Source organism: Amblyraja radiata, chromosome 21 (assembly GCF_010909765.2).
Source record: "Amblyraja radiata isolate CabotCenter1 chromosome 21, sAmbRad1.1.pri, whole genome shotgun sequence".
NCBI classification, from domain to species: Eukaryota; Metazoa; Chordata; class Chondrichthyes; order Rajiformes; family Rajidae; genus Amblyraja; species Amblyraja radiata.
The window spans coordinates 35682703-35710424 of NC_045976.1; the positions used below are offsets into that span (position 1 = coordinate 35682703).

Consider the following 27722-nt stretch of genomic DNA (forward strand, 5'->3'; position numbering starts at 1 on the left):
TCTATCCCCTTGTACTCCATGGGGACCCTACAGGTAAAAAAAACAGCAACACCATATTAACTTTTTGAGAGCTGGTTCAAGAGGATTTTACATATTTTTAATCATATTTAGAAATGATAATTATTAATTGGAGACAGAATTACGTGGCAATACTTCAACTGAGCCTAGATTCAACTTGTGCTGTGCTATATTATTCAACAAATTCATCAGTATTTCAGGGTAGTGAATCTGTGGAATTCTTTGCCAAACAAGGCTGTAGAGGCCAAGTCAGTGGATATTTTTATGGCAGAGATAGATAGATTTTTGATTAATACAGGTGTCAGAGGTTATGGGGAGAAAGCAGGAGAATGGGGTTAAGAGGGAGATATAGATCAGCCATATTTAAATGGTGGAGCAGACTTGATGGGTCGAATGGCCTAATTCTGCTACCATCACTTATGTCTTAATACCTTATGACCTTCAGGTTAATTCAGATAGAGCTACCATAATATGGAGTGTACCAACATTTATCTTAAAAGGGTTAACTTGTCATTTAGAATATTTGTAGGAAATGCAGAGCATGGCTATATCTCTATAAACTGTGAAACATCAGTAGATGCTGCAAACAGGGTTCTTATTTAATTAACTACTTTCGGCATTTTCTCCTGAATTAATTCTGCTTTCAAGTAGATTTTGTTTCAGTTGTGCATTTACATTATCATTCAGCAAGCAGAAAATTGTGAAAATAGCCAAAAAGAGACTGGGCTGAATCACGCTGATAATTAATTGACTGTTGCTTAGAAAACCTCTGGCTAACTTTAATCCATGCATCAATACATTCAGGACATCCTCACTCACGCATAGCGGCACAGAAGAATGGGATGCTCCTGTCATTTCCTGGATCGTCATTCTATAACTTGACTTTCCTGGGTAGGCAGCATGGTGATACAGAGGTTAGCGTTGCTCCTGACAGCTGCAGTGACCAGCTTAAATCCTGACTTAGTTCCTGTTTGTGTGGAGTTCATACATTCTCCCTGTGACCACACGAGTTTCCCCCAGGTGATTTTGCCTCCTTCCTCATGCAAGGCTGTGCTGGCAGGCTATTGTATATAGCTTACCCCACCCACCCACTCCTGGTGTAACTAAGTGGCCAAAGGAATCAAAGGAAGGTTGATGGGTGTGAGAGAATGAGCCGAAAGGAATATAATGAAAGAGAGGCACAAGAGATTTCAGATACTGGAATCTGTTACAAAAAAAAGAAGAGCATTTTGTGGATGAAAATGGACACCCTACGTTTGACATGAAGTCATTCATGTAGAGCTGAGGGGAAGTAGTTAGTATAAAGTGCTGGGGGGAGGAGAGCAGAGGCTAGGAAGTGATAGGAGGATATAGGTGAGGAGGGAAACCAACTGATAGGTGATCTGATAGGAAAAGACCGATAAATGGAACTCATTGAAGGGTGGTAGAAGATGGGAACAACAGAGGGTGGTGTGGGGTGAGCAGGAGTTGGGAAAGCGGTGATAAAGAAGCTGGGAAAGATTGGGGAACCAGCAATACTGAAGTTGTCATAAATGATCGATGCATCAGCTAGTTTCCATGGGTGATTGATTTAAGTTTGTTGCAGGTTCAGCATCCAAGTTCACCACCTATGTTGGATGTTCTTTGCCCCCCACCTCACAGCCAAAAAACACTTTCTCCTCCCGTGCGCTAACTCGCTGACAGTTATCTATCTCGTGGCACGACCACCTTCATAACTCAATACAAATGTCCGCCCAGCATCATCCATGAAGTTGCAGCAATAATGATTCTGTGTCCAAATGCCTGCAATCACAATTTCAAAAGCTGGGTCTTTCTGCAGAGAGCGTGAAGAGGTGGGATGAGTGATAGGTTTCAGTTGCTTACCCTGGGCCCGGTAGAGCCAGGAGAGCCGGTACGGCCTGGGCGTCCCGGGAGGCCTGGAATCCCGTCTTTTCCTGGTAGGCCCTGCATGGTTACATAGAAAACATAGAAAATAGGTGCAGGAGGAGGCCATTCGGCCCTTCGAGCCAGCACCGCCATTCATTGTGATCATGACTGATCGTCCCCAATCAATAACCCGTGCCTGCCTTCTCCCCATATCCCTTGACTCCACTAGCCCCTGGAGCTCTATCTAACTCTCTCTTAAATCCATCCAGTGACCTGGCCTCCACTGCCCTCTGTGGCAGGGAATTCCATAAATTCACAACTCTCTGGGTGAAAAAGTTTTTTCTCACCTCAGTCTTAAATGGCTTTCCCTTTATTCTAAGTTACCAAGCAACTCAATTTGTACAAGCACCTCCCAACCATCAGAATGAAAATCAGACCTAACTTTCCCAACATGGAATAAAGAAACACTCCAAAATGTAAAAATGGCATGCTGAATTGTAATTGTTTCTGTTTGTACAGTTTTGTGTCTTAACATTGTATGTGCTATAGAGAGGGAGATATCTATAGCGAACTGGAGTGTGAGAAGGTGACACTTTGAAATGACAGGAGTCGATGAGGTAAAGCGCAGAAACAGGAGAAGGTTATTCAGCTCCTCGGGCTTGCTTTGATCTCTGGAAGGTGTGAGCCAAAGATCTTAGATCTTAGATGTGAGCTACGCTCAGGGGTAAGTCCTGACCCCATAGCCAATCAAAGCAGAACTCAGCAAAGTCAGTCCCCTTCTCAGTCCATAGCCCTGTAAACATGTCCTCTTCAGGTTCTACTCAATACCATTTGAGAGTCGCAATTTTCACCGCTATCATCGACATTTTGGTTCCGCTCACATCATCTCACTTCCATAAAGTTATTCCCTTCTCCCTCAGATTTATTTTTGCCATTTATCATTGTGTGTGACCCTCCAGGTGCTGGAAGCTGTCTCTCCCTCTTTACTTCATTAAACCCTAACGGTTTCAAAGGTCTTTTATAGCACGTGTACCAATTAAAGGTCAGTGATATGCGAAATACCATATAGCCATACGAAAAAAAAAGCAACAAGACACACAACTACATACAAGTTAACATAAACATCCACCACAGCAGATTCCCCACATTCCTCACTGTGATGGAAGGCAAAAAACGTCCAATCTTCTTCCTCTTGGGGCAGTGGAACCATCGGCAGTCGGGGCGATCGAAGCTCCTGCAGCCGGCGGTTGAAGCCCCCGCATCAGGCGATCGAAACTCCCGCCTTGGGGCGATCGAAACTCCCGTGTCAGGGCAGTCGTACCTCCCGCGGCTTGGAGTTCCCGATGTCGGTCGCTGACTAGAGACCGCAGGCTCTGTGATGTTAAGCCCGCAAGCACCCACGGTTGGAGCTCCGAGGTCGACCCCTGGCAAAGAGATCGCGGGCTCCGTGATGGTAAGTCTGTAGGCTCCCCGCGATGGAGCTCCCGGTCGATCTCCAGCAAAGGCCGCCAACTCCTCGATGTTAGGCCGCAATGCGGACGGAGATACGACACGGAAAAAAATCGCATCTCCGTCGATGTAAGAGATTAGAAAAAGTTTCCCCCAACTCCCCCACACCCTCCACCCTCCACATAAAACAAGCTAAAGAACACTAAAAACATACATTTAACACAAACTTATTTAAACACTAATGTTGGGGCAGACAGACTGTTGGCAAGGCAGCCATTGCTGGCGCCACCCGGTGGAGGTAAGAACACTGACACTAAATTCTCTTCATTTCCACTTCAAGGACAGCAATTTCAGCCTCCTCGCTCCCTCCACATAACAAATATTTAGGGCAGGAAGGAAATGCAGATGCTGGTTTATACCCAAGATAGACACAAAATACTGGAGTAACTCAGTGGGTCAGGCAGCATCTCTGGCAAAAAGGAATAGGTGATGTTTCAGGTCGAACCCTTCTTCAGACCTGTCTAACCCGTCAGACCCACCTTTTCTCCAGAGATGCTGCCTGACCCGTTGAGTTACTCCAGCATTTTGTGTCTATCTAATGACCATATCGCCAAGTTCAGTATTAAAAGAGAACAGGATTATGTACTCACCCTTTCTCCTTTTTCTCCCTTGTCAGCGAAGGCAAATGATTCATATCCTCCACTCGTGTGCAAGCCCAGAAATCCTTGCTGTCCCTGGAATTCATGCAGCATAGTATGTTAACGTAGTGTAGAATCAAGAAACTGCAAGTGCTGGTTTACAAAATAAGACACAAAGAGCTGGAGTAACTCCACGGGTCAGGCAGCATCTCTGGAGAACATGCATAGGTAACGTTTCAGGTCGAACTGATGAAAGTCCCGACTCAAATCATCATCTATGCATGTTCTCCAAAGATGCTCCCAGACCCGCTGAGTTACTCCAGCATTGTGTGTCTTCTCATGTCAATGAAGTGGTTTGGTTGCCTGCTGCCTAAGACATTATTAGTAGAAGATATCAGGTAATACTAGAAGAACTGTGTGTAAATCTATTTACTTTCAGTCTTGAGGCCATTTATTTTGTTGCTTCCCATCGTGAAAGAGCCGAATTTCAAAAACATCTTTCATGACCTCAGTCATTCCAAGATGGAACACGTGAACGGTCTACAGTGGGTCAACGTTGGGAAACGTAGCTGTTTGATGACAGTAGGTGGCCACTTGTTGACTGTGACTGAGGAATAAATGATCCCCAGGAACATTTGGAAAAATGCCCTTGTTCTTGATAAGTTAGCACAATGGGATGTATTACATCCAACAAGAGAAATATAACAGCAAAGACAACAAATGGCAGTTCACTGCAGGAAAGAGCCGGTCTGGGTCTGGATCATTCGCTCAACTCTCTGGAACAGAACTCCCAATCTTTTGACTCAGGAGCAAGAGAAAGAGAGGGGTTATGGGGAGAAGGCAGAAGAATAGGGTTAGGAGGGAGAGATAGATCAGTCATGATTGAATGACGGAGTAGACTTGATGGGCCGAATGGCCTAATTCTGCTCCTATCACGTATGACCTTATGATTAATGAACTACTGGGCCAAGGCTGAAATACCTTAAGCTGCTCGCTGTCATATCTAAGGAAGTATTTCTGCACAGCTTGGACAAATGTATAAAATGCAATGATGCAAGAACTGCACACACTGAATAAGCCCAGTCTTGTTCCCAACTCTATGTTAGTTATCCTGGTCTCCATCAAGCAGTTCCGGGAATTATAATTGGTGTCAGTTACATTGTGAAAAGGGAGGGAGGGAGGTCTGGTCAGAGTTCCCCTTTCGTAGAGCAGGGAACAGTACAGGTACAGGCTTTACAACCAGGGCGGCTCTCTCCCCCCCCCCCCCCCCCCCCAACCATCACAGGCAGGGTGCTACATTGGAAAGAGCAGGGATAGTCATTAGGAGAGATAGGATGTCCCTCGAGTAATGCAGCCATTCAAAAAAAGAATAACTTGCGCAGAAGACAATCAACAAACTATGTTGTAGCACACGCCAGCACAGGGTTGGAACCCAAATCAAAATCACACACACTTCACAACCATAGGTAGGCCACTCATTAATAAAATCCAGAAACATTGGAAGAATTTCAAATTAGCGATGGGATCTGAATGCTGGTTTTAGTTGAGTCTGTACTGAGATTGTTATCACAGAAGCGCAATGATCTTACTTTCAATATTCTTACTGCTTTACCACCATGCCTGTTTAAACAGAACATGTTGTCCAATAAACACTCACCAGCATTCCTGGAGGACCCATTACTCCCTAAAAGAAGATTAAAAATACTTCAGAGTGATTTTCCACTGTAATGTTACTCAGAAATGATCCATGCTCTGGTCTAATTCAAATTCACACTTACTGACTGCATTACACCAATTACAGGTACAGGGCACATTTTAAAGCTCAAACCATCTTGATCCCAGTGTTCATTCCTCTGATAAAATTCCATGATAAAATGGTCTTTCTGGCCATCTCATCTTGTCAATCCTTTAGCTTGAATCCGCTCAAAATCTTTGCGCGCCACCTGCGTGACACAAAATGCTGGAGTAACTCAGCTGGACCGGCAGCATCTCTGGAGCGAAGGAATGGATGACGTATTGGGTCAAGACTCTTCTTTCAGACTGAAGAAGGGTCTCGACCCGAAACATCACCCATTGCTTCTCTCCAGAGATGCTGTCTGTCCCGCTGAGTTACTCCTGCATTTTGCGTCTATCTTCAAATGACGTCATGTGCTCGAGACGGCTGTGCGGGCGCATGAAGTTGCGCGCGACCTTCGCGGGACCGTCGCGCCTCAACGCGACCACGAGGTCGCGTAATTAGCGTGCCAAGGACACATAAGTGGGACAGGGGCTTAACTCATTTAACCTAAAAACATTGCAAATAACCTATTCGGATCTCTATTTTCCCAGCCATTCCTCAACATTCGAATGAATGGACTTCAAAAATAGTGGGGCACCAGAGGGCTACTGGGGAAAACGCTAATGAAGAGCTGCCTCCTGAATGCCACATTCACACACGAATCCCAAAGCTGGCGGCACATGCTGAGAAAGGGCATGAAACTGCTTGCATTTCCCAGCAAACACCAACAGTCTACAAATGAATCGAAGGTGATGATATAAAACCACAAAAGGAACAACCCATCGTAACTCAGTTATTAGTTTGGTCACTATACTTGCTTTAATCAGCTGTACTTGATTTGTGCTTACTGTTCAAGTTTATTAAACAAAAGCTTTTCACTGTACATCAGTACACGTGACATTAATAAACCAAATTCCAATAGAAATGTTTTATATTAGAATGTATACAGAACACAAGATAAATATAATAACAAAAACTGCAGATGCTGCCTCAAAAAGGCTGGCAGTATCATCAAAGACCCACACCATCCTGGCCACACACTCATCTCCCTGCTACCTTCAGGTAGAAGGTACAGGAGCCTGAAGACTGCAACAACCAGGTTCAGGAATAGCTACTTCCCCACAGCCATCAGGCTATTAAACTTGGCTCGGACAAAACTCTGATTATTAATAACCCATTTTCTGTTATTTGCACTTTATCAGTTTATTTATTCATGTGTATATATATTTATATTATGGTATATGGACACACTGATCTGTTTTGTAATAAATGCCTACTATGTTCTGTGTGCTGAAGCAAAGCAAGAATTTTATTGTCCTATCAGGGACACGTCACAATAAACTCACTTGAACTTGAACTTTATACGAATGAAAAACACAAAGTGCTGGAGTATCTCAGCTGGTCAGGCAGCAACTCTGAAAAACATAGATGGGTGACGTTTCAGGTCCGAAGAAGGGTTCTGATCTAAAACGTCACCTATCCATGTTCTCCAGAGATGCTGCCTGACCCGCTGAGTTACTCCAGCACTATATGTCTTTCTACAAGATAAATATGTTAGCACTGTTACCTGTTCTCCTTTCTGACCCTGAAAAATAAAATTTAAGAAACAATTAGTCTTTTACATTTTTAAACAATTTTACAAGAATAAAACATTTGAACTATTTATGTTCCACAATTTATTTTATTTGCTTTGGAAGTCTTTTAATCCTGGAGAAAGGAAGTCTGCATGATCCTCAGCCCCAGATATCAGAATAATTTGCTGCTAGGTATTCTTGCCATCAGATTCAATAAAGCACCTTATTCATAAAACTCAGAACTGCATTCCTGTGGGGCAATTTCAATTCCAACTTAATAAAAAGCAGCTTGCATTTATATTGCACCTTTAAAATGTACAATCCTGGAGGATTGTTAACCCTGCTCCTAACCTGTTTAATTCTGCACCTTGCTATTTTACCTGTCACCATATAGAGTTATAGAGTGATACAGTGTGGAAACAGGCCCTCCAGCCAAACTTGCCCACACCGGGCAACATGTCCCAGCGACACTAGTCCCACCTACCTGCGCTTGGTCCATATCCCTCTAAATCTGACCTACCCATGGACCTGTCTAAATGTTTCTTAAACGTTGCGATAGTACCGGCCTCAACTACCTCCTCTGGCAGCTTGATCCATACACCCACCACCCTTTGCATGAAAAAGTTACCCCTCAGGTTCCTATTAAATCTTTCCCCCCTCACCTTAAACATATGTCCTCTGGTTCTCAATTCCCCTACTCTGGGCAAGAGACTCGGTGTGTCCACCCGATCTATGGTGAACAAATTGTCCAAAGAATTGTAAAGAAGATAAAACCTAACTCTTGGTGTGGAGTTGCAAATTTCACAAGTGGGCTGTACAAACCTTCTTTCAAGCCAAAGCAAGGGAGATTGTCAGGGAGCAGAAGAGTCAAAAGATGCACAAATGGTTTTACCCCTTCAGTGGGGAATAAATTGAACACGCCATATCCCCATAAAGGTGGCACGATGGTACTGTGTCACAATGCCAGAGACCCAGGTTCGGTCCTGATTAAGGGTGCTCTCTGTACGGAGTTTGTACGTTCTCCCGGTAACCCTGCGTGGGTTTTCTCCGGTTGCTCCGGTTTCTTCCCACACTCCAAAGACGTATAGGTTTGTTGCTTAATTGGCTTAGTGTAATTGTAAATTGTTCCGAGCATGTGCAGGATAGTGTTAGTGTGTGGGGATCGCTGGTTGGCGGGGATTTGGTGGGCCGAAGGGCCTGTTTCCGTGCTGTATCTCTAAACTAAACTAAACTAAGCACACTTTGAGCCCCATCTCCTTTACAAGCTCACCTTCTGGCACTGGGATGCACAGGGGCCTTCTGGCTTTCTGATGTCTCCAGTTTCACTCTCTGAGGCTTTGGATATAATCGATTCTGTTTGCTGGTTGTCCATGCTGGACTTGGCTTCCAATTGACCATGTTGAGGATGCTAGAAAATACAAGAAGGTTCAGGTGCTTGCTTCAGCCAAAGTGTAAAAGTGATGCAGTGAAAAGTAATGCTATCAGTTGCCCTAGCAACCAACCACCAATGGCTTGCATTAGAATGAAAATTCACAGAGATGAAACCAGACTGCATGCAAATAACATTTATTCTGTTGGTGCAATTTCAAAGAAAAATGAAGGCTCTTGCTCGTGCTGCTCACATTTCAGATAGCTTCTGCCCACCGGTGACCTTTGTTGGCAATTCGCAGCAATTCGGTGAGATCAATGTGGACAAGTCCTTTGTATTAAAGTGAGACTAGAGTATCGGTCATGAGAGGAAATCTGAAGCTCGAGGTAATTGATGAGTAAATCTTCCACTTCAGGATGCTGACAGGGCTCTCCGCTGAGAAACAGCGCTCATCGCGTGACTTTCCATCTATTTTAATGCTTAATGCTGCAAGCGCTCAATTTCTGATGAAGGGTCCTGTGGGGTGGGGGGGGGGGGCAACTATGTTCGCCGTAGCAAGCAGGCAGAAAATTGCTCTGGAATAGATCTGATTAAGACTGACATCAGATTCTGGAAGCATGAACTCAACCAAATAGTCAAAGGAAAGTGAAAAGATGGGAGGACAAACAAAAAAATTAATGACCTGAACATATCCTTCTGCTGGATCAGACCAACAGTCCGACCTTGTTGGTTAAATGTGTGCCCCGCATTCCTAAATGCTTAATTATCTTTTAGTGTCAACATCCCAGCGGATTAAGAAACTGACAGAAAAAATGATCGTAAAAGCTTTGTCCAAGGCTTTTCTATTACTATTACAAATAACAATCAGCACCAACTGGCTGTCCCTCTGGTATTCCTTGTTTGGCAAGCATTTGTTGGCCATATCTCACAGAGGCACACCTCGGTACATGTGACAATAAACTAAACTAAAAAAACGAAACGAAACTAAACTAAAAGCAATTAATCTCTTCTGTCAGCCTCTGAGGCAATGCATTGTGTATCATAATGACCTACTGTGTAATGAAATGTTTCTGCATGTAGCCTTTGGTTACTTTCCTAGTTCAATCATATTTATATCCTCTGCTTCCAACCCTCAAAACCATGGGGATTATTTGTCCTATTTTCCCCGTCAGAACTCTTTCAGCTTTTGAACATCTCCATTAAGCCTCCCTTTGATCTTCTCAACAACAAAGTTCTGCATCACTCTCAGCGTTCTAGTCAATCTCCTCTGTGTTCCCGCTGGTATGTTAGAGTTGACTCTCAGAGGCCAGTGTAATCATCTGTAATGGAACGTCCAGAGCATACAAGGGGTGCCAGACTATGAGCATAAGCAACTCTTACCTCAGTCTCTCTGGCTTCTGTGCAGATTTTTTCTACAAGGTCTCTTTCAATCAAAGGCAAATCATTGAAGGTGTTGGCAAAAAATATATTATCCTGATGGCCACGGTAGATGATTTTCTTGAGTTCCTCCACATCTGCACTTGTAATCCCCACAGGGATGATCTTAATACCTGCAAATCAAGTGAAGAGACAAGGAACTGCAGATGCTGTTTTACAAAAAAAGACACAAAGTGCTGTTATCCCACTTTATTATCCACTCCTTACACACTCGGGGCAATTTTTACAGAGGCCAATTAACCTGCAAACCTGCACATCTTTGGTATGTGGGAGGGAATTGGAGCACCCGGAGGAAATTCATGTGGCCACAGGCAGAACGTGCAAACTCCACAGTCAGCAACCAAGGTCAGGATTGAACCCGGGTCTCTGGCGCTGTGAAGCAGCAGCTCCACCAGCGGTGCCACTGTGCCGCCCTTCATCCAGGCGTTCCCAACCTGAAACACTGGATTTATTGAACACCAGACTCGATCTCCTTCAGAAGGTGCCAGTAATGATATTGGTAAATAATAAACGATCCATACCTAAGCCAAATGCCACTCTTGCTGGCACTTCCACTGCATCTTGTGAGCGTCCATCAGTCAACAGGACCAGAATATGGGGGACATTTGGTCGCATCCCGGCAGCTGTCTGGAATAGCTCCTTTAAGACGTAACCTATACCTTTGCCTGGGAAAACAGAAGAAAATAAAGTACTCGACACATAAATAAAAACTTGCATTTATATAAGGTCATTCTAAAGCTGTAGAGGATGATACATCATCTGAAGTAGTGTGTGCAGTTTTGGTCTCTGTACCTAAGGGAGGATAAATATGAAAGATAGACACAAAATGCGGGAATAACTCAGCAGGTCAGGCAACATCTCTGGAGAAAATGGACAGGTTACGTTTCGAATTGGGGCCCTTCTGCAAAGGATAAATACACCCTGGAGGCAGAATAGTGTAGCTTTACTGAGCTGATTCTAGGATAAGGGGACTGGCTAACAGGAAAAATTCTGGAAGGCGATACCAACATTCACTTTTTAGTAGAATAGAAAGTTCATTGAAACTTTTAGACTTTAGAGATACAGTGCGGAAACAGGCCCTTCGGCCCACCAAGTCTGTGCCGACCACCGATCACCCCATACACTAACACTAACCTACACACGAGGGACAATTTACAATTTTACTGAAAACCATTAACCTACAAACCTGTATGTCTTGGGATTGTGGGAGGAAACCGGAGCACCCGGAGAAAACCCTACTTGCAGACTGGCAGAATCAAGTGGTCAGGTAAGAGGTGGGGATGCAGACTTGAGTTGGAGCCTTGATCTTACTGAATAACTATTGCTTCTATTTCTTATAGTGGCTCTCCTGACCTTGGGACTCACAAAATGCTTTACAAGGAAGCACTTCATATTTGCACATTTCGCTGCAATGTTGTAATATAATGTATTGTAGGTAGTACAGTTAATGCAGGCAATTAGGAAGGAAAAATGGCCGGACAGCCATTTTTGCACAAGGATTTGAGGAGAGCAATAGAACTATTCAACTATTTGGTCCCCTGGTGAGGATGCATGTGCCATATTGTGCACAGGTCTGGTCTCCCTCACTGAGTAATAATACACTTGTGATGGAGGGGATGTAGTGTGGGATGGCAGGATTTTACATATAGGAGATGAACCAAATTAGGCCTATACTCTCTTACGTTTAGAAGAACGAGAGGCCATTTCAATAAAACTTCTCATGGAGGTTGACAAGATAAATGATGTTGCTGTGACTGGGGCCAGTAGAGAATGAGATGGATACATGGTCAAGATGTGTATTTACACAGTATATAGAAACAAGGAATTGCAGATGCTGGTTTACACAAAAGGACACAAAGTGCTGGAGTAATTCAACGGGCCAGGCAGCATCACTGGAGAACATGGATATGTGATGTTTTAGATCATCAGGGTGAATGGGGTGCCAACCTGAAATGTCACCTATGCATGTTCTCCAGAGATGTTGCTTGACCCAATGAGTTACTCCAGCACTGTGTGTGCATTTGTACTTGACTTTAGCGTTTTCTCTGAAATCCCCAGGAAAATGGTAATTTATACATAACTGTAAAGTGGAACAAGTGCAGGGAGTTCCCAAACATGGATAATAGAAAATATAGATCATGACGGATGGTTTACCAAAACAGTTTATTTTTACCTGTCCTGGTGTTGCCCCCTCCATATTGCACTCCTCTGATGGCTCTCAAGATTGAATTTCTGTCCTTGTACTGATTCAGTGGGAACTCAGTCCTGGGGTTGTCACTATAATGAGCCACGGCTACCTGTCGAGTGTAAAGAAACCACAGGAATGGTTCATGTTAACCAGAGACCAACATTAGCAGCTACAAATGGAAACCCACTAGCACAAGTACTATAAACTTATACTATACATGATGGAACCAAGGAGATGGAAAGATATCAATAACATTACAACCTAATGCTGAGAAAGATAACAATCTGGTCAGAATTACTAATATCTCATAAGGTCATAAGTCATAAGGTCATAAGTGATAGGAGCAGAATTAGGCCATTCAGCCCATCAAGTCTACTCCACCATTCAATCATGCCTGATCTATCTCTCCCTCCTAACCCCATTCTCCTGCCTTCTCCCCATAAACCCTGAAACCTGTATTAATCAAGAATCAATCAATCAAGCAAGCTTTATTCGTCACTTGCACATAAGTGCAAGTGAAATGAATTTGCCAGCAGCGGTACAATAAAAAAGAACACACAATAAAATAATTGTAAGAATTGTAAAAAAATAAAAAGAATCTATCTGTCTCAGCTTTAAAAATATCTATTGACAGCCTCCACAGCCTTTGTGGCAAAGAATTCCACAGATTCATCACCCTCTGACTAAAGAAATTCCTCCTCATCTCCTAAAAGGAATGTCCTTTAATTCTGAGCCTATGACCTCTAGTCCTAGCCTCTCCCACTAATGGAAACATCCTCTCCAGAACCACTGTATCCAAGCCTTTCTCTCAGATAAAACATTGAACTCCTTTCATATTGAAAGGGGAATTCCCTGCCATGGCTTTAATGAAGAATGTACTGTCTGATGCACAATACAACCACTTAAGCAAGAAGGTGACTGGCTCGGTCTTTGGCCCACATGGTCGTCTTTATCTGGCCTTAATCCATACTGAGCAGGAGAACAAATCATTGGCATATCCCAACCCTGTCTCACAAAAGAAGCATTATATGGGAAGGAGACAACCAGGGAAAATAGGAAACTTATGACGCAATGTCATGCATTTTAGTTGAGTAGAGTACTCGTCACATTATTTTATTGGACTTCTTGTGCCCTTATTCCAATTTTACTCTACAGGAAGGCAGAAAACAGCAGCTCTTTCTGAAACCATTTACTAATATTCCGTTCAAAGCCTTCAGAGGCTCTAAACAAGCTTCAGAAATCCAGCAATTTAGTGGTTACTTCCGAGAATTCTACTTTCCCTCTGCCATAAATTCATAATTTTAATATTAAAATTATGCTAGGATTTTGGCAATATTTCATTTGTTATCTCCCCTACTTCAAGGGCACTTTGGAGAGCAATATCTCTCTGCCCGCTGTTGCAAAAACAGTGTGATAACTTTGGCATCCGCTTACATTAGTTTCATCAACTTCAATGAAACCAAATGTCAGCCAAACCAGCAGTGTATTTTAGTTTAGAGATACAGCATGGAAACAGGCCCTTTGGCCCACCAAGTCCACACTGACCAGCAATCACCCATTATCTAGGTCTAAGCTATAAACTAGGGGCAATTTACAGAAGCTAATTAACCTACAAACCTGCACGTCTTTGGAATGTGGGAGGAAACCCACAGAGAATTTGCAAACTGCATACAGACAGCACCCAAAATAGTAAGATTAAACGAGAACTTACCAGTTTGAAGTTTGATCCTTATTTTATGAGGAGGAACGTTGAGGACTACGTGAAGAACCCACTTACGACGCATGCGTGTCATTCTTCAAAGCAGCGGTGTGGAATCACAGATAACTATAATGACTAAACATAGTAAGATTAGACAACAGATACCAGTTCAGACTATGATCAAGGGTGGGAGCGGAGGGCACGTAGTCCTCAACGTTCCTCCTCATAAAATAAGGATCAAACTTCAAACTGGTAAGTTCTCGTTTAATCTTACTATTTTACTTCGGAGTCACGTGAGTGACTACGTGAAGATTTTAAAGCACTGTGATTTCATGCCGTGGAACGAGTCCATGCATCACATCTGCCTTGATTTTTGGGGAGAGTAGAGTTAACAACATTAGACATCAATACGATATTGAAATCCAACAGTAAAATTATGAACACCAATTATTGCCCCTATTTATGGGTCTATTATATTACAGAACTTAAATTTGTTTCTGTAAATGTTTCAGGTTCAATGACTGGTTTGTTATAAAGTTGTTGGAAATTCCTCCGTTGGCCATCCTGCTGTCTTGAGGATTTGGTCCATTGGTACGTCCAACTTCATAGCTGCTAATGTAGCTGCAGCCCTGGTGGAGTGAGATTTGAAATGCTAGTTCCCACTCCAGCCTATTTAGGACTTGTTTTAGCCATCCAGAGATGGTCTGGACTGTCACTGTTTTAAATGGCTGTTAGTAGCTGATTAAAGTGACATTCCTCCCCTCTGATGATCTTAGTATACTTCAAGTATGATAGTAAGTGTGTTATAATACAGAGACGACCATCTGTAGGGTAGGCCCTGAATTCTGTTTTTTAGGCCTGCTGACCCCTGTCTGTTCTGTATGACTATTACACTGATGTAAACCTTAATTTCCAGATGAAATAATCATGTTGTCCAACCTTGTTTTCTGTGGTGACTGGACCCTTGTGGCGTGACCAGGACCATCAGCATGACTGTTTTCATAGTCAGTTTCCGTAGGAACAGAGCTGTAGCTGGAGACCAGTTTCTTAACATGGTCAGTACAATGCTCACATCCCATATTTGGGAGTACCTGGTTCTTGGGGATTAATTTTAAAAATGCCCCTCATGAGTTTGTTTACCAGGGTTTGTCCCAACAGAATGCCGCTCTGTACCTTCGACAGGTATATTGACAGAGCACCTCTGGCGCAGTTGATGGCACTATGACTGAGCCTCTCATCGTAATGGAGGCTTGCCAGGAATTCCAGAACAGACGGGATGTTCATAGATCTGTGGGTGATGATTATTGTTGTGACAGTACTTCCCATTACTAGATGATACCAAGTACTGATGTTTAGGTGGACAGTCTGTGACCCGCTGAAATAATTCCGCATTCGGTCCGTCAGTCCCAGGTGTAGAAGAGGTGCTTTCAACTCTAAATAAATAGGTTAATATATAATAGTGACGGGTAACTCCCCTTGTTGCGGGAAGACCCAGTAAGTTAGGTCTATGATGGGTGGTGATGTATGGTTCTGACCCATGTTGATATCACCAGTACCCCGGTTGCGTAGGGCAATCAGGTATATCAAGATTCGAGACGTGAAGTCTATAGTTTCTTCCTAAATAACCGACTGATGAGGCAAAGGGAGGGATGCATAAATGATCCCCCAATCAGCGAAGATACATCTGAACCACTGCCCCAGGTTCTGGCTCCCAAGAACATAATTTGATAACTGGTAAGAGCATGGATGTGAATAGGTCGTTATCTGGTGTTCCATACCAGCTGTTCCAGCAATACATATTTTATCCAACATCCATACAGAGTTTTTGGACTTAGCGTGACCTGTTGTCTGCCACTAAATTCAGTTTCCCTGGTAGTTGGATGCTGATATCCAATCTCTATCTGGATACGCTATTAATCCAGATTAATAGAGACAGTGACTCTAAGACTATTGCCTGCATCACAGTGTGGAGGTACCCGGTGAACTCACCGCGGCGGATGCCAGCCCGTGTCCATTGTGTGCTGCTAGTATTACATGTATGGCTGCAGGCAACAACATCTCGTTCAGACCGAAAGGTCTGATTGACAAGAAAGATTCAATTCAATTCAATTCACAAATAGTGTTGGCCAGATAGTCAAATGGTGTCGATATGTTTCTACCCATATGGTTGACATATGCTACTCCGGTGGTGTTGTCAATTTGTAGATTAACATACTGGTGTTATAACCCAAAACAATTTGACTTAAAGCCATGACTAGCTCTCACTTCCCCAGGTATATATGCCCAACGTTAGTAGTGATGCCTCCTGAGCATTCCATCTCCCCCACAGCTGGAGATGGAATTAGTAGCATCCCAATCCAAGGCCCATCAGTATGTGGTTCCATAGACGGGTAACTGTGTTTGGTTGTTTCATAAGTCTGTCAGAATGACCCCCACATAATTTCTTGAGTGACATGTGTAGCGCTCTGTACTATGATTATGTAAAGGTCCGATATCATGTGGCTGTCACACAGCCCCTAATGCCAATTATTCTACTACCAGTCTGATGGCTGGTTTAGTTCCCTGGAAGCCTCCATAAAGGCTGTACCCTTTCTTACGGCAAAGTACTGCCATGTTATATGACATCATCATAAAATTCAACATCCCAAAAGGCTGAACTGACTTTGCCGTAAGAAAGTGTTAACGGTGGATCGCAGACGATCTGTTGTGTTAAATACATCTGTGGGCACCTTCAATGAGTCCTATATAGCAAGCGTATTTTAATACCATGCTTGCCATGTAGTACCCTAGGATTAATCCCTTAGTTGCACCAAAGGTTCCCATTTGTAAATGAATATAAAGTACGAAGTATTCAAATTAGTCAATCTAAGATGAAGTGGCAACCACCTCTAAATTATGAGAAGGATATTTAGGACACAAATCCCTGTGATTCGTGTGGATGTCCTCCATAAATCCTATAATATATGGGCACTGTAGTTCAGTATGCGCTTTAGTTGTTTCTTTCCCTGTAAGCATGAACATTCAGTTCGGTACATGCTGAACTGGAGGATAATGGAATGAAGAATTCTAAGGTATGCCCCTGTACTTCTGAATTTTAAGTGTCGGTAGAATAATTCTATGCATACAGATAGATCTGTTATCCACTACCAATCTCCCTGGTTCCTATTAGTAGGTTAGTTACTATTTCGGCATCCTCCGTGGTCGTTGAGGTGCCGGTGTCTGATGAGGGTAGCACATTTCTCAGGAAGTAGTTTTTAAGACGTTCCTTAATGTGTCCCAGAGTTCCCTCGATGTGAAGATCTTTCCCTGTTAAGATAAGATGCCTCCAAATTTTAATATTGGAGGTTGGGAGGTTCCAGGTTTTCATCTGTTAGGACTTAGAACATTCTTTCGTTTCAATTCCGTGCCCTACCATGTTTAGGTTGATACTGGGAACATTCAAGTTTTGCAGTTCCCTGATGGTAAGTGTTTTCCCATAGGTTTTCCGCACCCTAAGTGTACTAGGGGTATGTTCTGCTCCCCTGTTCAAGTGGAGCCCAAACTTGACCCCCTATACTCCCCTCTGAGAAGGGAGAACACTGTGCAGCCCTACAAGAGGTACCGCTGTAGGACTTACTAGCTGCCTTTCTGTGACTAGCCTCCATCTCATGGAGCTGCCACTTACATGCTCCAACAGCTGCTCCAGCTGGTCCCGATGCTCTCGGGCACCCAACCGGCTCCAATGCACAAGATCACTGGCCATTGCGGCTGCTTCTGAAGCCGTTACTCCTGAGACTGCTCCTGCTGCAGTTCCTGCAGCCACTCCATCTGGCTCCAATGCTCACGGGCAATGGCCGTCACGGCTGCTCCTGAAGCTGCTTCTGCAGTCAGCCCAGGATTGAGTCTCGGTATTCCCCTCTGATGAGTGAGAAACTCTGTGCCGCCCCACAAGGAGTACTGCTGTGGGGCTTATTAGTTGCCCACTGTGGCTTTGCCACTTTGGAGTATTTCCACTCTGCAGCCCCACAAGGGGTACTGCTCCTGCAGCCGGTCCAACCGGCTCCAATGCTCTCGGGCACTGGCCGCTCCCGGCTGCTTTATCCTGCATGCTGCAGCCGCTACAACCGACCTCGGTGCTCACGGGCACCGGCCGTCACGGCTGCTGGTCATGCTGCAGCCGCTCCAACCGACCCCGGTGCTCACGGGCACTGGTCGCTCGCGGCTGCTTGCCATCTCCTCCAGCCGCTCAAACCGACCCCCATGCACACGGGCACTGGTCGCTCGCGGCTGCTCCTCTCCCGACCGGCCGGGTCCGGCGCGGGAGCGAAATCGGGCACAGCTGTTCCCATTACGGGAGATCAGCGTGCCGTATGCTGCTGCTGCTGCCGGCTGCCCGCAATTTTGCAGGTTCTCCCCCGCCAGCTTTCTCGCTCCTTCCAGCGCCTCGTACCCATGTATAGGTCCGTGGGGCTGTAGTCCGAGTCGTCGGAAATGACTGCTCCAGACATGCTCCACCGCTGTCGGCGTGCTCCTGGAGCTGAAGTCGGCTCCGGCTCCCGTTTTAAGGGAGAAAGCAGTGCCCCGGCCGTTGCTGGCTTCCTGCAGTTCTGCAGACTCTCCCCAGCCAGTTCTCATCAGCCTTCTGTAGAAAGAAAAAAGGTAAGTAAAAGAAACGACGTTCCCTCACCTTACTGTTGCAGGTTCAACCCCTGCCGTTTGGGAGGAACATCCTTCCTCCAGCAATGACGAGTTCGAATGCGTGTAGCGTAAAATGACACGCATGCGTCGTAAGCGGGTTCTTCACGTAGTCACTCACGTGACTCCGAAGTAAAATCAGGTTCGAACCTGGGTCTCTGACGCTGTAAGACAGCAACTCTACCGCTGCACCACCGTGTGTGTGTGGGAGTGGATGTGAAAATGAGATGATATAGAATCAGTGTGAACGGGCGCTCTGCATGGACTCATTGGGCCGAAGGGTCTGTTTCCATGCTCCTTCTTTCTTCCAATCCACCAATTTGGAGGATTGCTGAAGCATGTTTGGATGCCTCTGAGGGCTTGGAAAGGGATATTAGTAGAAACCAGCAGTTGCTGGTTCACAAACGAAAACACAGAGTGCTGGATTAGCTCAGCGAGTCAGGCAGCATCTCTGTAGAAACAAGGAACTGCAGATACAGGAATATTAGCCGATGATTCTAGACATAGCTACAGCCTGCCATTTTATGTCTTTCTGCTGAGTAAAATGCAGAATGATGACTCGAGAAGCACAGTAAAATACCGAGATGAGAACTTGTTATCTAGATGGCTTCTTTCACCAAAATGCATGACAAGGCATCACAGGAACCCAGTTCAGTTTTACTTACTACCAATAGAAGATAGACACAAAATGCTGGAGTTACTCAGCGGAACAGGCAGCATCTCTGGCAGCATTAAAAAGGTATGTGCCAGGGAGACGGTGTTTGCCGTGGAACTGTTGCGATGGTTGGCAAACTGCAATGCATCTGGTCTTGTGTAGGAAGGAACTGCAGATGCTGGTTTACACCGCGATAGACACAAAATTCTGGAGTAACTCAGCGGGACAAACAGCATCTCTGTTTAGAAGGAATGGGTGACGTTTCGGATCGAGACCCTTCTTCAGACCAGCCTTACTGCCATCCAGCCATCAGACTTACTGCCATTCTGTTTCCACAACTGGCCAGTCTTAGGTTTTCCCACTTACCTGGTTCCCTGCAGGTCCAATCTTTGGGAAGTATGAGACGATCCTGAAGAGAAAATCCCTGATCTTATTAAAATTGTTCTGGCCAATGCTCCAGGATTCGTCCACCAGGAATACAATGTCGGCCTTGGCTTTGTTACAAACTGATGGAGGAAAACAAAAGCAGTTAGTGCGACTCAGGAATCCCCAGTGTATTTAATCCTGCGCAAAAATTGTTCTGGGGAATTCACCACAAATAATGATTAACCCGGAACAGACAAATGAAGAAAAATACATTGAGTTTACTTCCAAAGTATAATTTAGCATTTTTAAGTAGAACATATAAGAAGTGTTTAGAGGGATGTAGGTCAAACTCAGGCAAATGGCCACCATGAAGACCATATTGACTGGCATGGACACGTTGGGCTGAAGGGCCTGTGTCCATGCAGTATAGTTATCCAACTCTATGACTCTAGGAGGTTATTCCATATCTCATGCAGTTACCACCAACCTATCAGATCTGAGCTGATCTATACCTGAGCTTCACTAACTTGCCTTGATTCCATACTTTCTGGAATCCACAATTGCTCTGGCAGCAGCCATGTCATGCAGCTCGTCAGTTTTTCAACCTTTTTTTATTTTTTAATTATGTTTTAAAGTCTGTATTTAATGTTTCTTTGTGTGTTTTGTGTGGGGGGTGGTGTGGGGGGTAAGGGGGAAACCGCTTTGGTCGCCTCCTCCACGGAGAGGCGAGTTTTTCCAGGTCGCCTCCCCCGTGGCCTAACATCAAGGATCGACGCGGCCTTTCCCGGAGACGCGCCCGGTGCTTCAGCGGCGGGCGCAGCGTGGACTCTCGGCGTGGAGCGGGTGAGCCCTCGCTGGAGGGGAGCGCTCCGTTTCGCTGACCCGGGGCAGCCGGCAGCCTGAAGTCGCAGCCTGAAGCCGCGGTCTGCAGAGCTCCAGCTGGTGCGGCGTCTATAGCCTGGGATCTCACGTTGGGGACCCGGGGGAAGAAGAAGCCATCACTGCCGGCCCGTGGCCAACTTCTACCGCAGGTCCGGCATGGACTTACCATCACCCCTGGAGGGGAGCTTCGACCGCCGGCCCTGCAGTCTACGGTGCTTCTGGCTGCGGCGGGGACTTTCAATCTTGACCGCCGGCCTGCGGCCTACAACAACTTAAAGCCGCGGTCTCCGGTGAGGAAGAGCCGATCCTGGACTGACTCTGGACTCTGGTCCTGACCACGGGGGGGAAATGGAGGAGGACTGGCCAAATGTTGTGCCTTCCACCACAATGATGAATGCTGTGGTGGATGTTTGTGTTACAGTTTTATTGTGGTTGTGTGTTCTTTATTATTGTATCGCTGCAGACAACCCAAATTTCCACCAGCCTGGCTGTGTGGCAATAAATTATATCTAATCTAATCTAATCTAATCTAATATTGCCATTTAATGAAAAAATCTAGTGACCGCAGTTGAAAAGATCAAGTCGCACAGCATTTGCAGATTCTTACAACAGCAAACTCCTGCTTTCCCGGCACTGTTCAGTCCATCCAAAATTACTTTATTCTAAGAGCTATCTAATTATTCCAATGCCTCTCCCCTTCCGCAAACAAGTAAATTAAAGCCAACAGGGGCTTTCCAGTATTCAGTTCAACCTCTGCAGAATAGACTGAAGGTGGGGATGAAGGGTCAAGGCCTCAAATAGTGACTTTAAGTGAATGTCACTTGGATGGTTTGAGCCGTCGGTGCCACACAGAAAGAGTTTGATACCTTTCATTTTATTCCATTTTGTGGTCAGACTCGCATTTGCCCCATATCCCTTTAACACTAGGGCTAATCATATTAAATACAAAATTAACGTTCACTTCTCATTTGAATATCAAGTTCCAAGTTTCTACCTCTCTTTGTGTGTAGAAGTGTTTTCTAACTCCACTCTTGAAAAACCTTACTAAACTTTACATTCTATATCTAGCATAATAAACCTACTTTGAAGTTTGATCATGTCACCCTTAATCTCTTTGGAATTCCTCAGTGCCACCTTGGTTGAGACCACTCCGAGCAATGCAACAATCTTATGTTAAGCAAGAATAACACTGTGTTTTGTTTCTATAACTTGCGGTGATAAACTTAGTATGTGATAATCTTGGTTTTAGATTAGTGAGTCTGATAATGCTTGGTGGTAATAAGAGTCAACATAGGCTCTATCCAGAGCAGGGTCAGCCACTTACCAGGCCCCTCCTGTGTGATCTGAGAGGCTGGTGCCCTTCTTGCAATGGGAGAGGTTGTGCTGGGGGTTGTAATCGTGGGAATTGTTGTGGACGGTGAGGCCACATCAGTTTGACGGTTGGTTTGTTGCACTGCACTGGATACAGATCCAGCAATAACAGCGACTGGTGAAATAGCCATTGGTGGTTTAGCTGTTGCAGAAGGTTTCATTTTGGTGCCTATGTAGAAATGGAAAAAGAGATCCTGTCATTGATGCATTAGAGTCAACATGGAACATAGAACAGTACAGCACAGGAATGGGCCATTCGGCCCACAATATCTGTGCCGAACACGATGCCAAGTTAAACTGATCTCATCTACCTGTACGTGATCCATATCCTTTTATTCCCTGTATTTTCATGTACCTATTCAAAAGCCTCTTAAACGCCTCTAACATATCTGCCTCCACCACCACCCTCTGCATTGTGTTCCAGGCCACTGTGTAAAAAACTTCTCCATTAAACCTTCCCCTTCTCACCTTACAGTTATGCCCTCTAATATTGACCATCTCCACCCTGGGGAAATGGTTCTGACTGTCTAGCCTTTCTATGCCTCTCATAATTTTATATATAAAGGCATTACTTTTTTGTGATAAAATGGAATTGGTTAAAATAGGCCTTTACTTTTAATACATTCAACTTACCTGTATATTTAAAAATGACATTTATAGGCAATTGTCTTTTCACCTTTAATCTTCTGTGGCCAAACAAATAAAAATATCAGATCTTCTCTTCTCAATTCCATTTTATCCCATTTATCCCCGATGACTGGTGAATATACAGTGATTGAGTGGCATTGTTTAAACTTAATTGTAGGACTGTAGGACTGATTCAAAGATAACCCATGTAGTAAACTGTGCTCTGTAGAGCAAGATACACTTCCTCAGTCCATTTATTCCCAGGATCCAGTGAAAGTGGATACATAAGTGGGATACATTAAAGTGGAGTAACTTTACACAATGGAGTGCTGGAGTAACTCAATGAGCCAGGCTGCATCTCTGGAGAACATGGATAGGTGATGTTTCGGGGTGGGCCTCTACTTCAGACCCATTCCTCACTCTATTGATTCCCACACTCTTTTGCTTGACCCAAAGGGATAATACTCCTTATGGGCCTGTTCCACTTAGGCGATTTTTTTTCGGCGACTGCCAGCAACTGTCATAGTCATAGCAGGTCTCCGAAAAACCGGCGACCGGACCCCCCTACGAAAATGTCTACGACAATGTCTACAACAACCTACCACCAAGTCGACGTCAACCTATGGCAAGCTACCGACAACCGGCGACCCATTAGGACGTTCACCTACGACTGCACCTACGACAACCTACGTCTACCCGCGACAAGCTACGACAAGGTAAGACAATTCAGTCGCCGGTACCTGCCGCCGGTTGACGTAGGGTTGACGTAGGTTGACATAGGTACTCACCAATGGAATTCACCGAAGTCAGCATCGGCGACAACCTACGACAGCACCTACGTCAGGAGAAGTCAAGCTACGCTCATTGCCGTTCTATCAACTGTCTCCGACTGTCGCCAAAACGTTTTGAACATTTCAAAATCTAGCGGCGACCAGAAAAATGCTACGATTCTCTGGGTGACTGAGGAGACGACTCACGACCATACAGCCGACACCCAAGTTGCCTGCAGTCATCTAAAAAAATCGCCTAAGTGGGAACAGGGGCATAACTCCACATCACTACGGCACGGTGAAAACTGAGAGTGGCCGGCGTCTTTCTCCTTCGTGTCCTAGTTCCAGATTTCATCCAAGTTGAGGTTGTGCGTCCCCTGTACCAGTAATACTGTGAGCTACTGAGGAACTTAACTCAAGACATATTAAAATTATAAGGAAACAACAAATAGGAAATCATCATTAAAATTACACAACAAAAAAAATCAACCACAGTTGCAGATCTAAACAAAGTTTGAATAAATCTTGAATAATTTGACCAGGAGTGTGTTATGATCTCTCCAGAGATGCTGCCTGTCCCGCTGAGTTACTCCAGCATTTTGTGTCTATCTTCGTGTGTTATGGTCCTCCTGGTCTGCAATTTGTTGCACCTCCTGATTATGGCACTGTTGAGCTTTCAAGATTATCCGTGCACCCTACTGCCCCCTGGCATGTATTTTGTGTACTGCAGACTGTTTGAACAGGTATCTGTCACTCAGGACAAACCATGGCAGGGATGCAGTCAGATTTACTGAGGTTATAATAATGAATGCACTCACGTGTCTGGGCTGAGGTAACTATGGGCATTCCTTGCCTGTTTCCAACCATGGTCGAGACTCGAATGGTGTAGGTGGAACTCTCTTGCAGTCCACTTATCACGTAAACCGCGGTGTCAGCTGGGACAATCCGTGTCCTCTCAGGACCTCCTGAAGGGAAAAGTAAAAGGCGGAAGTACATGAGAACATGGCTTGTTTTGGTTCTAGCATCACCTGGCATTTCCTCAGAGCTGCTTCTGAACAGAAACATGGGCTGGGGGAGCCCTTTGTGCTCATGAAGTCCAGCTCCTGTTTTAAACCACATTGTAATGTCCCTGTGGGATGTTCACTGTAGCGGACTGAAGAGAAAACTGCCCGCTACCATTCATTAATGGACTCAAACATGAATAGTTGCCCCTCACACCATGGGTGAGAGAGGGGTGCATAGGGTTACTGACCACCAGCAATTAAGTCATGAGACATAATGAGTTCCATCAGCCTTGTGCAGGGCCATTTTCTGGATGGATCAACAGGAGTGCCTCACAAGGATTTGCTCTCAGCCCCTTACTCTACCCTTTATACACGCGACGGTGCAGCCAAATTATGTCCTACTCCATTTAATAGTTTACAGACGACATCACTGTAGTGAACCGGATGTTGAAAAATGACGAGACAGAGTTCAGGAGATATACAGTAGAGCACAGAAACATGGTGTCAGGACAACAATTTCTCACTCAATGTCAGCAAGATGAAGGGCCTAGTCATTGACTTCAGGCTGTGCCCTAGACTCTCCAAGATGTGCGGTCTTTCTGACTGAATGGAGTCAGCCCTGATCATGTGCTACTAAACTAGACTTTAAATATCTTTGTTTTGATGGCTTGGGATTATGATTCATTCATCATCCTACTAATTTGGCCAAGGAACTTCACATTATAGATCTCTGGCACTCTTTCAGAAGTCAAATGACAAACACATGCAGGTGAAATCAATATTCCCTGCTGCAAGCAGGGATTGCCAACTCAGAGTAGCAAGGTTCTGAATCTCACCACTGCACTGAAGCACATTGCCAACTGAACAACTCAATAGACAATAGACAATAGGTGCAGGAGAAGGCCATTCGGCCCTACGAGCCAGCACCGCCATTCAATGTGATCATGGCTGATCATCGATAATCAGTACCCCATTCCTGCCATCTCTCCATATCCCTTAACTCCACTATCCCTGAGAGCTCTATCTAATTCTCTCTTGAAAGCATCCAGAGAACCAGCCTCCACCCTGAGGCAGAGAATTCCACACACTCACAACTCTCTGTGTGAAAAATATTTTCCTCATCTCTGCTCTAAATGGCTTACCACTTATTCTTAAACCATGGCCCCTGGTTCTGGACTCCGCCAACATATTTCCTGCCTCTAGCATGTCCAAACCCTTAATAATCTTATATGTTTCAATAACATGCCCTCTCATCCTGCTAAATTCCAGAGTACACAAGCTCAGCTGCTCCAATCTATCAACATATGATAGCCCGCCATCCCGGGAATTAACCTCGTGAACCTACGCTGCACTCCCTCAATAGCAAGAATGTCCTTCCTCAGGTTTGGAGACTAAAACTGCACACAATACTCAATTGTCTCACTAGGGCCCTGTACAACTGCAGGAGGACCTATTTGCTCCTATACTCAACTCCTCTTGTTATGAAGGCCAACATGCCATTCGCTTTCTTCACTGCCTGCTGTACCTGCATGCTTACTTTCAGTGACTGATGAACAAGGACCCCCCAGATCCCGTTGTACTTCCCTTTTTCCCCAACTTGACACCATTTAGATAATAATTTAGATTTTAAAAACTCATGGTGTTCTGCGTGGGTTTTCTCCGAGAACTTCGGTTTCGTCCCACACTCCAAAGACATACAGGTTTGTAGGTTGATTGACTTGGTATAAATGCAAAAATAAATTGTCCCTAATGTAGGATACAGTATTAATGTGCGGGGATCGCTGGTCAGTGCAGACTTGGTGGGCCGAAAGGCCTGTTTCCACGCTGTATCTCTAAATTAAACTATACTCACACCATTTTGTTTTAAATGTAAGTTGTTTAAACCTGAAATGGTAACATTTACAGGGAAATGGAGCAAGAGTAGGAGAGTGAAACTATTTGGAAGGCTCTTTGAAAGACCTGTCACGATCAGAGTGAACAAATAATCATTGACATTTACACTCCTAGATTAAAGTAGAAGACCACCTTGTGTAAATATAAAATAAAACAGGTGATTAATTGTGGGGATCAACTAAAGAAACATTTCCATTGCCATGGCCCCATTCACTGCACGTTGTCCAAAAGGCATTTCATTGACAGAGAGTTGGAGATCCATCTTACGTGAAGAAGGTCTTTCGGGTGAATACATGTGTTTAAGCAAATATATTCACCCGTGTGGTCACGGTGGCACAGCGGTAGAGTTGCTGCCTTACAGCGAATGCAGCGCCGGAGACCCGGGTTCGATCCCGACTACGGGTGCTGTCTGTACGGAGTTTGTACTTCTCCCAGTGACCTGCGTGGCTTTTCTCCAAGATCTTCGGTTTCTTCCCACACTCCAAAGACGTACAGGTTTGTAGGTTAATTGGCTTGGTAAATGTAAAAATTGTCCCTCGTGGGATAGTGTTAATGTGCCGGGATCACTGATCGGCACGGACCCGGTGGGCTGAAGGGCCTGTTTCTGCGCTGTATCTCTAAACCAAACTAAATAAACTAAATAGGTGGCATGCCTCAAATATAGAGATTTAAGTTGCATTACTTGTAAGGTTAAAATGAACAGGACTATCTCCCACCTCTCAGTAGAGCCCAAGATATTCGATATCCTGAGATTCCAGGCATCTTTTTCCAAGTGAGTTTTAGACTATTGGCTCCGGTTTCATTCACCTTCAGTTCCTTCACTGATTGAACCTGGTGAGAATCGAGAGAAGCTGCAAGAGATTTAAAATTATGGTGCAGTTAGAAACAACAGTCAAAGAGTCGTAGAGCTGTGATGTTGTTAAACTGGTGTAGAGAAGCTTTACGAGGACGTTGCCAAGCTTGAAGGCCTAAGCTATAGGGAGAGGTTGAGCAGGCTAGGACTGGATTCCTTGGAGGGGTGATCTTATCGAGATGTATAAGATCATAAAAGGAATAGATTGGAGAAATCCTCAGAGTCTTTTATCCAGAGTTGAGGAATCAAGAACCAGGGGACATACGTTTAAGGTGAGAGGGGGAAGATTTAATATGAACCCGATGGGGGAACTATTTTACACAAAGAGTGGTAGGTATATGGAATGAGTGGCCAGAGGAGGCATTTAAGGCAGGTACTATCACATCATTGAAAAAAACATTTGGACAGGCACATGGAGAGGATATGGGACAAATGCAGGCATCTCATTATAAAATAGAATAACATGCACAGGAATATTAGGAATGACTCTCAATCCTGCTCTGCCATTCAGTTAGATCACATTTCTCTATTACATTTTACCCACCCTTTTCTCCATATCCTTATGTACTCTTACTCTACTGAAGTCTGTCAATCTTAGATATGAAAACTAAA

At 44.6% G+C, this 27722-nt stretch overlaps 1 protein-coding gene across 2 annotated transcripts in view; it reads right to left on the reverse strand.

Moving 5' to 3' along the window:
* LOC116985343 (collagen alpha-1(VII) chain-like) overlaps nt 1–27722 on the reverse strand; it is a 278255-nt gene that overhangs the window by 173067 nt on the left and 77466 nt on the right. For both annotated transcript variants that reach the window (XM_033040083.1, XM_033040084.1), the window contains exons 17-29: nt 26974–27108; nt 24179–24325; nt 21917–22132; nt 19711–19850; nt 12302–12425; nt 10650–10793; nt 10072–10241; nt 8593–8730; nt 7316–7333; nt 5629–5655; nt 3984–4067; nt 1882–1962; nt 1–27 (exon numbers count right to left, since the gene is read on the reverse strand). In XM_033040083.1, coding sequence (XP_032895974.1) covers nt 1–27; nt 1882–1962; nt 3984–4067; nt 5629–5655; nt 7316–7333; nt 8593–8730; nt 10072–10241; nt 10650–10793; nt 12302–12425; nt 19711–19850; nt 21917–22132; nt 24179–24325; nt 26974–27108 — 1451 coding nt within the window. The remainder of the gene's footprint in view (nt 28–1881; nt 1963–3983; nt 4068–5628; nt 5656–7315; nt 7334–8592; nt 8731–10071; nt 10242–10649; nt 10794–12301; nt 12426–19710; nt 19851–21916; nt 22133–24178; nt 24326–26973; nt 27109–27722) is intronic.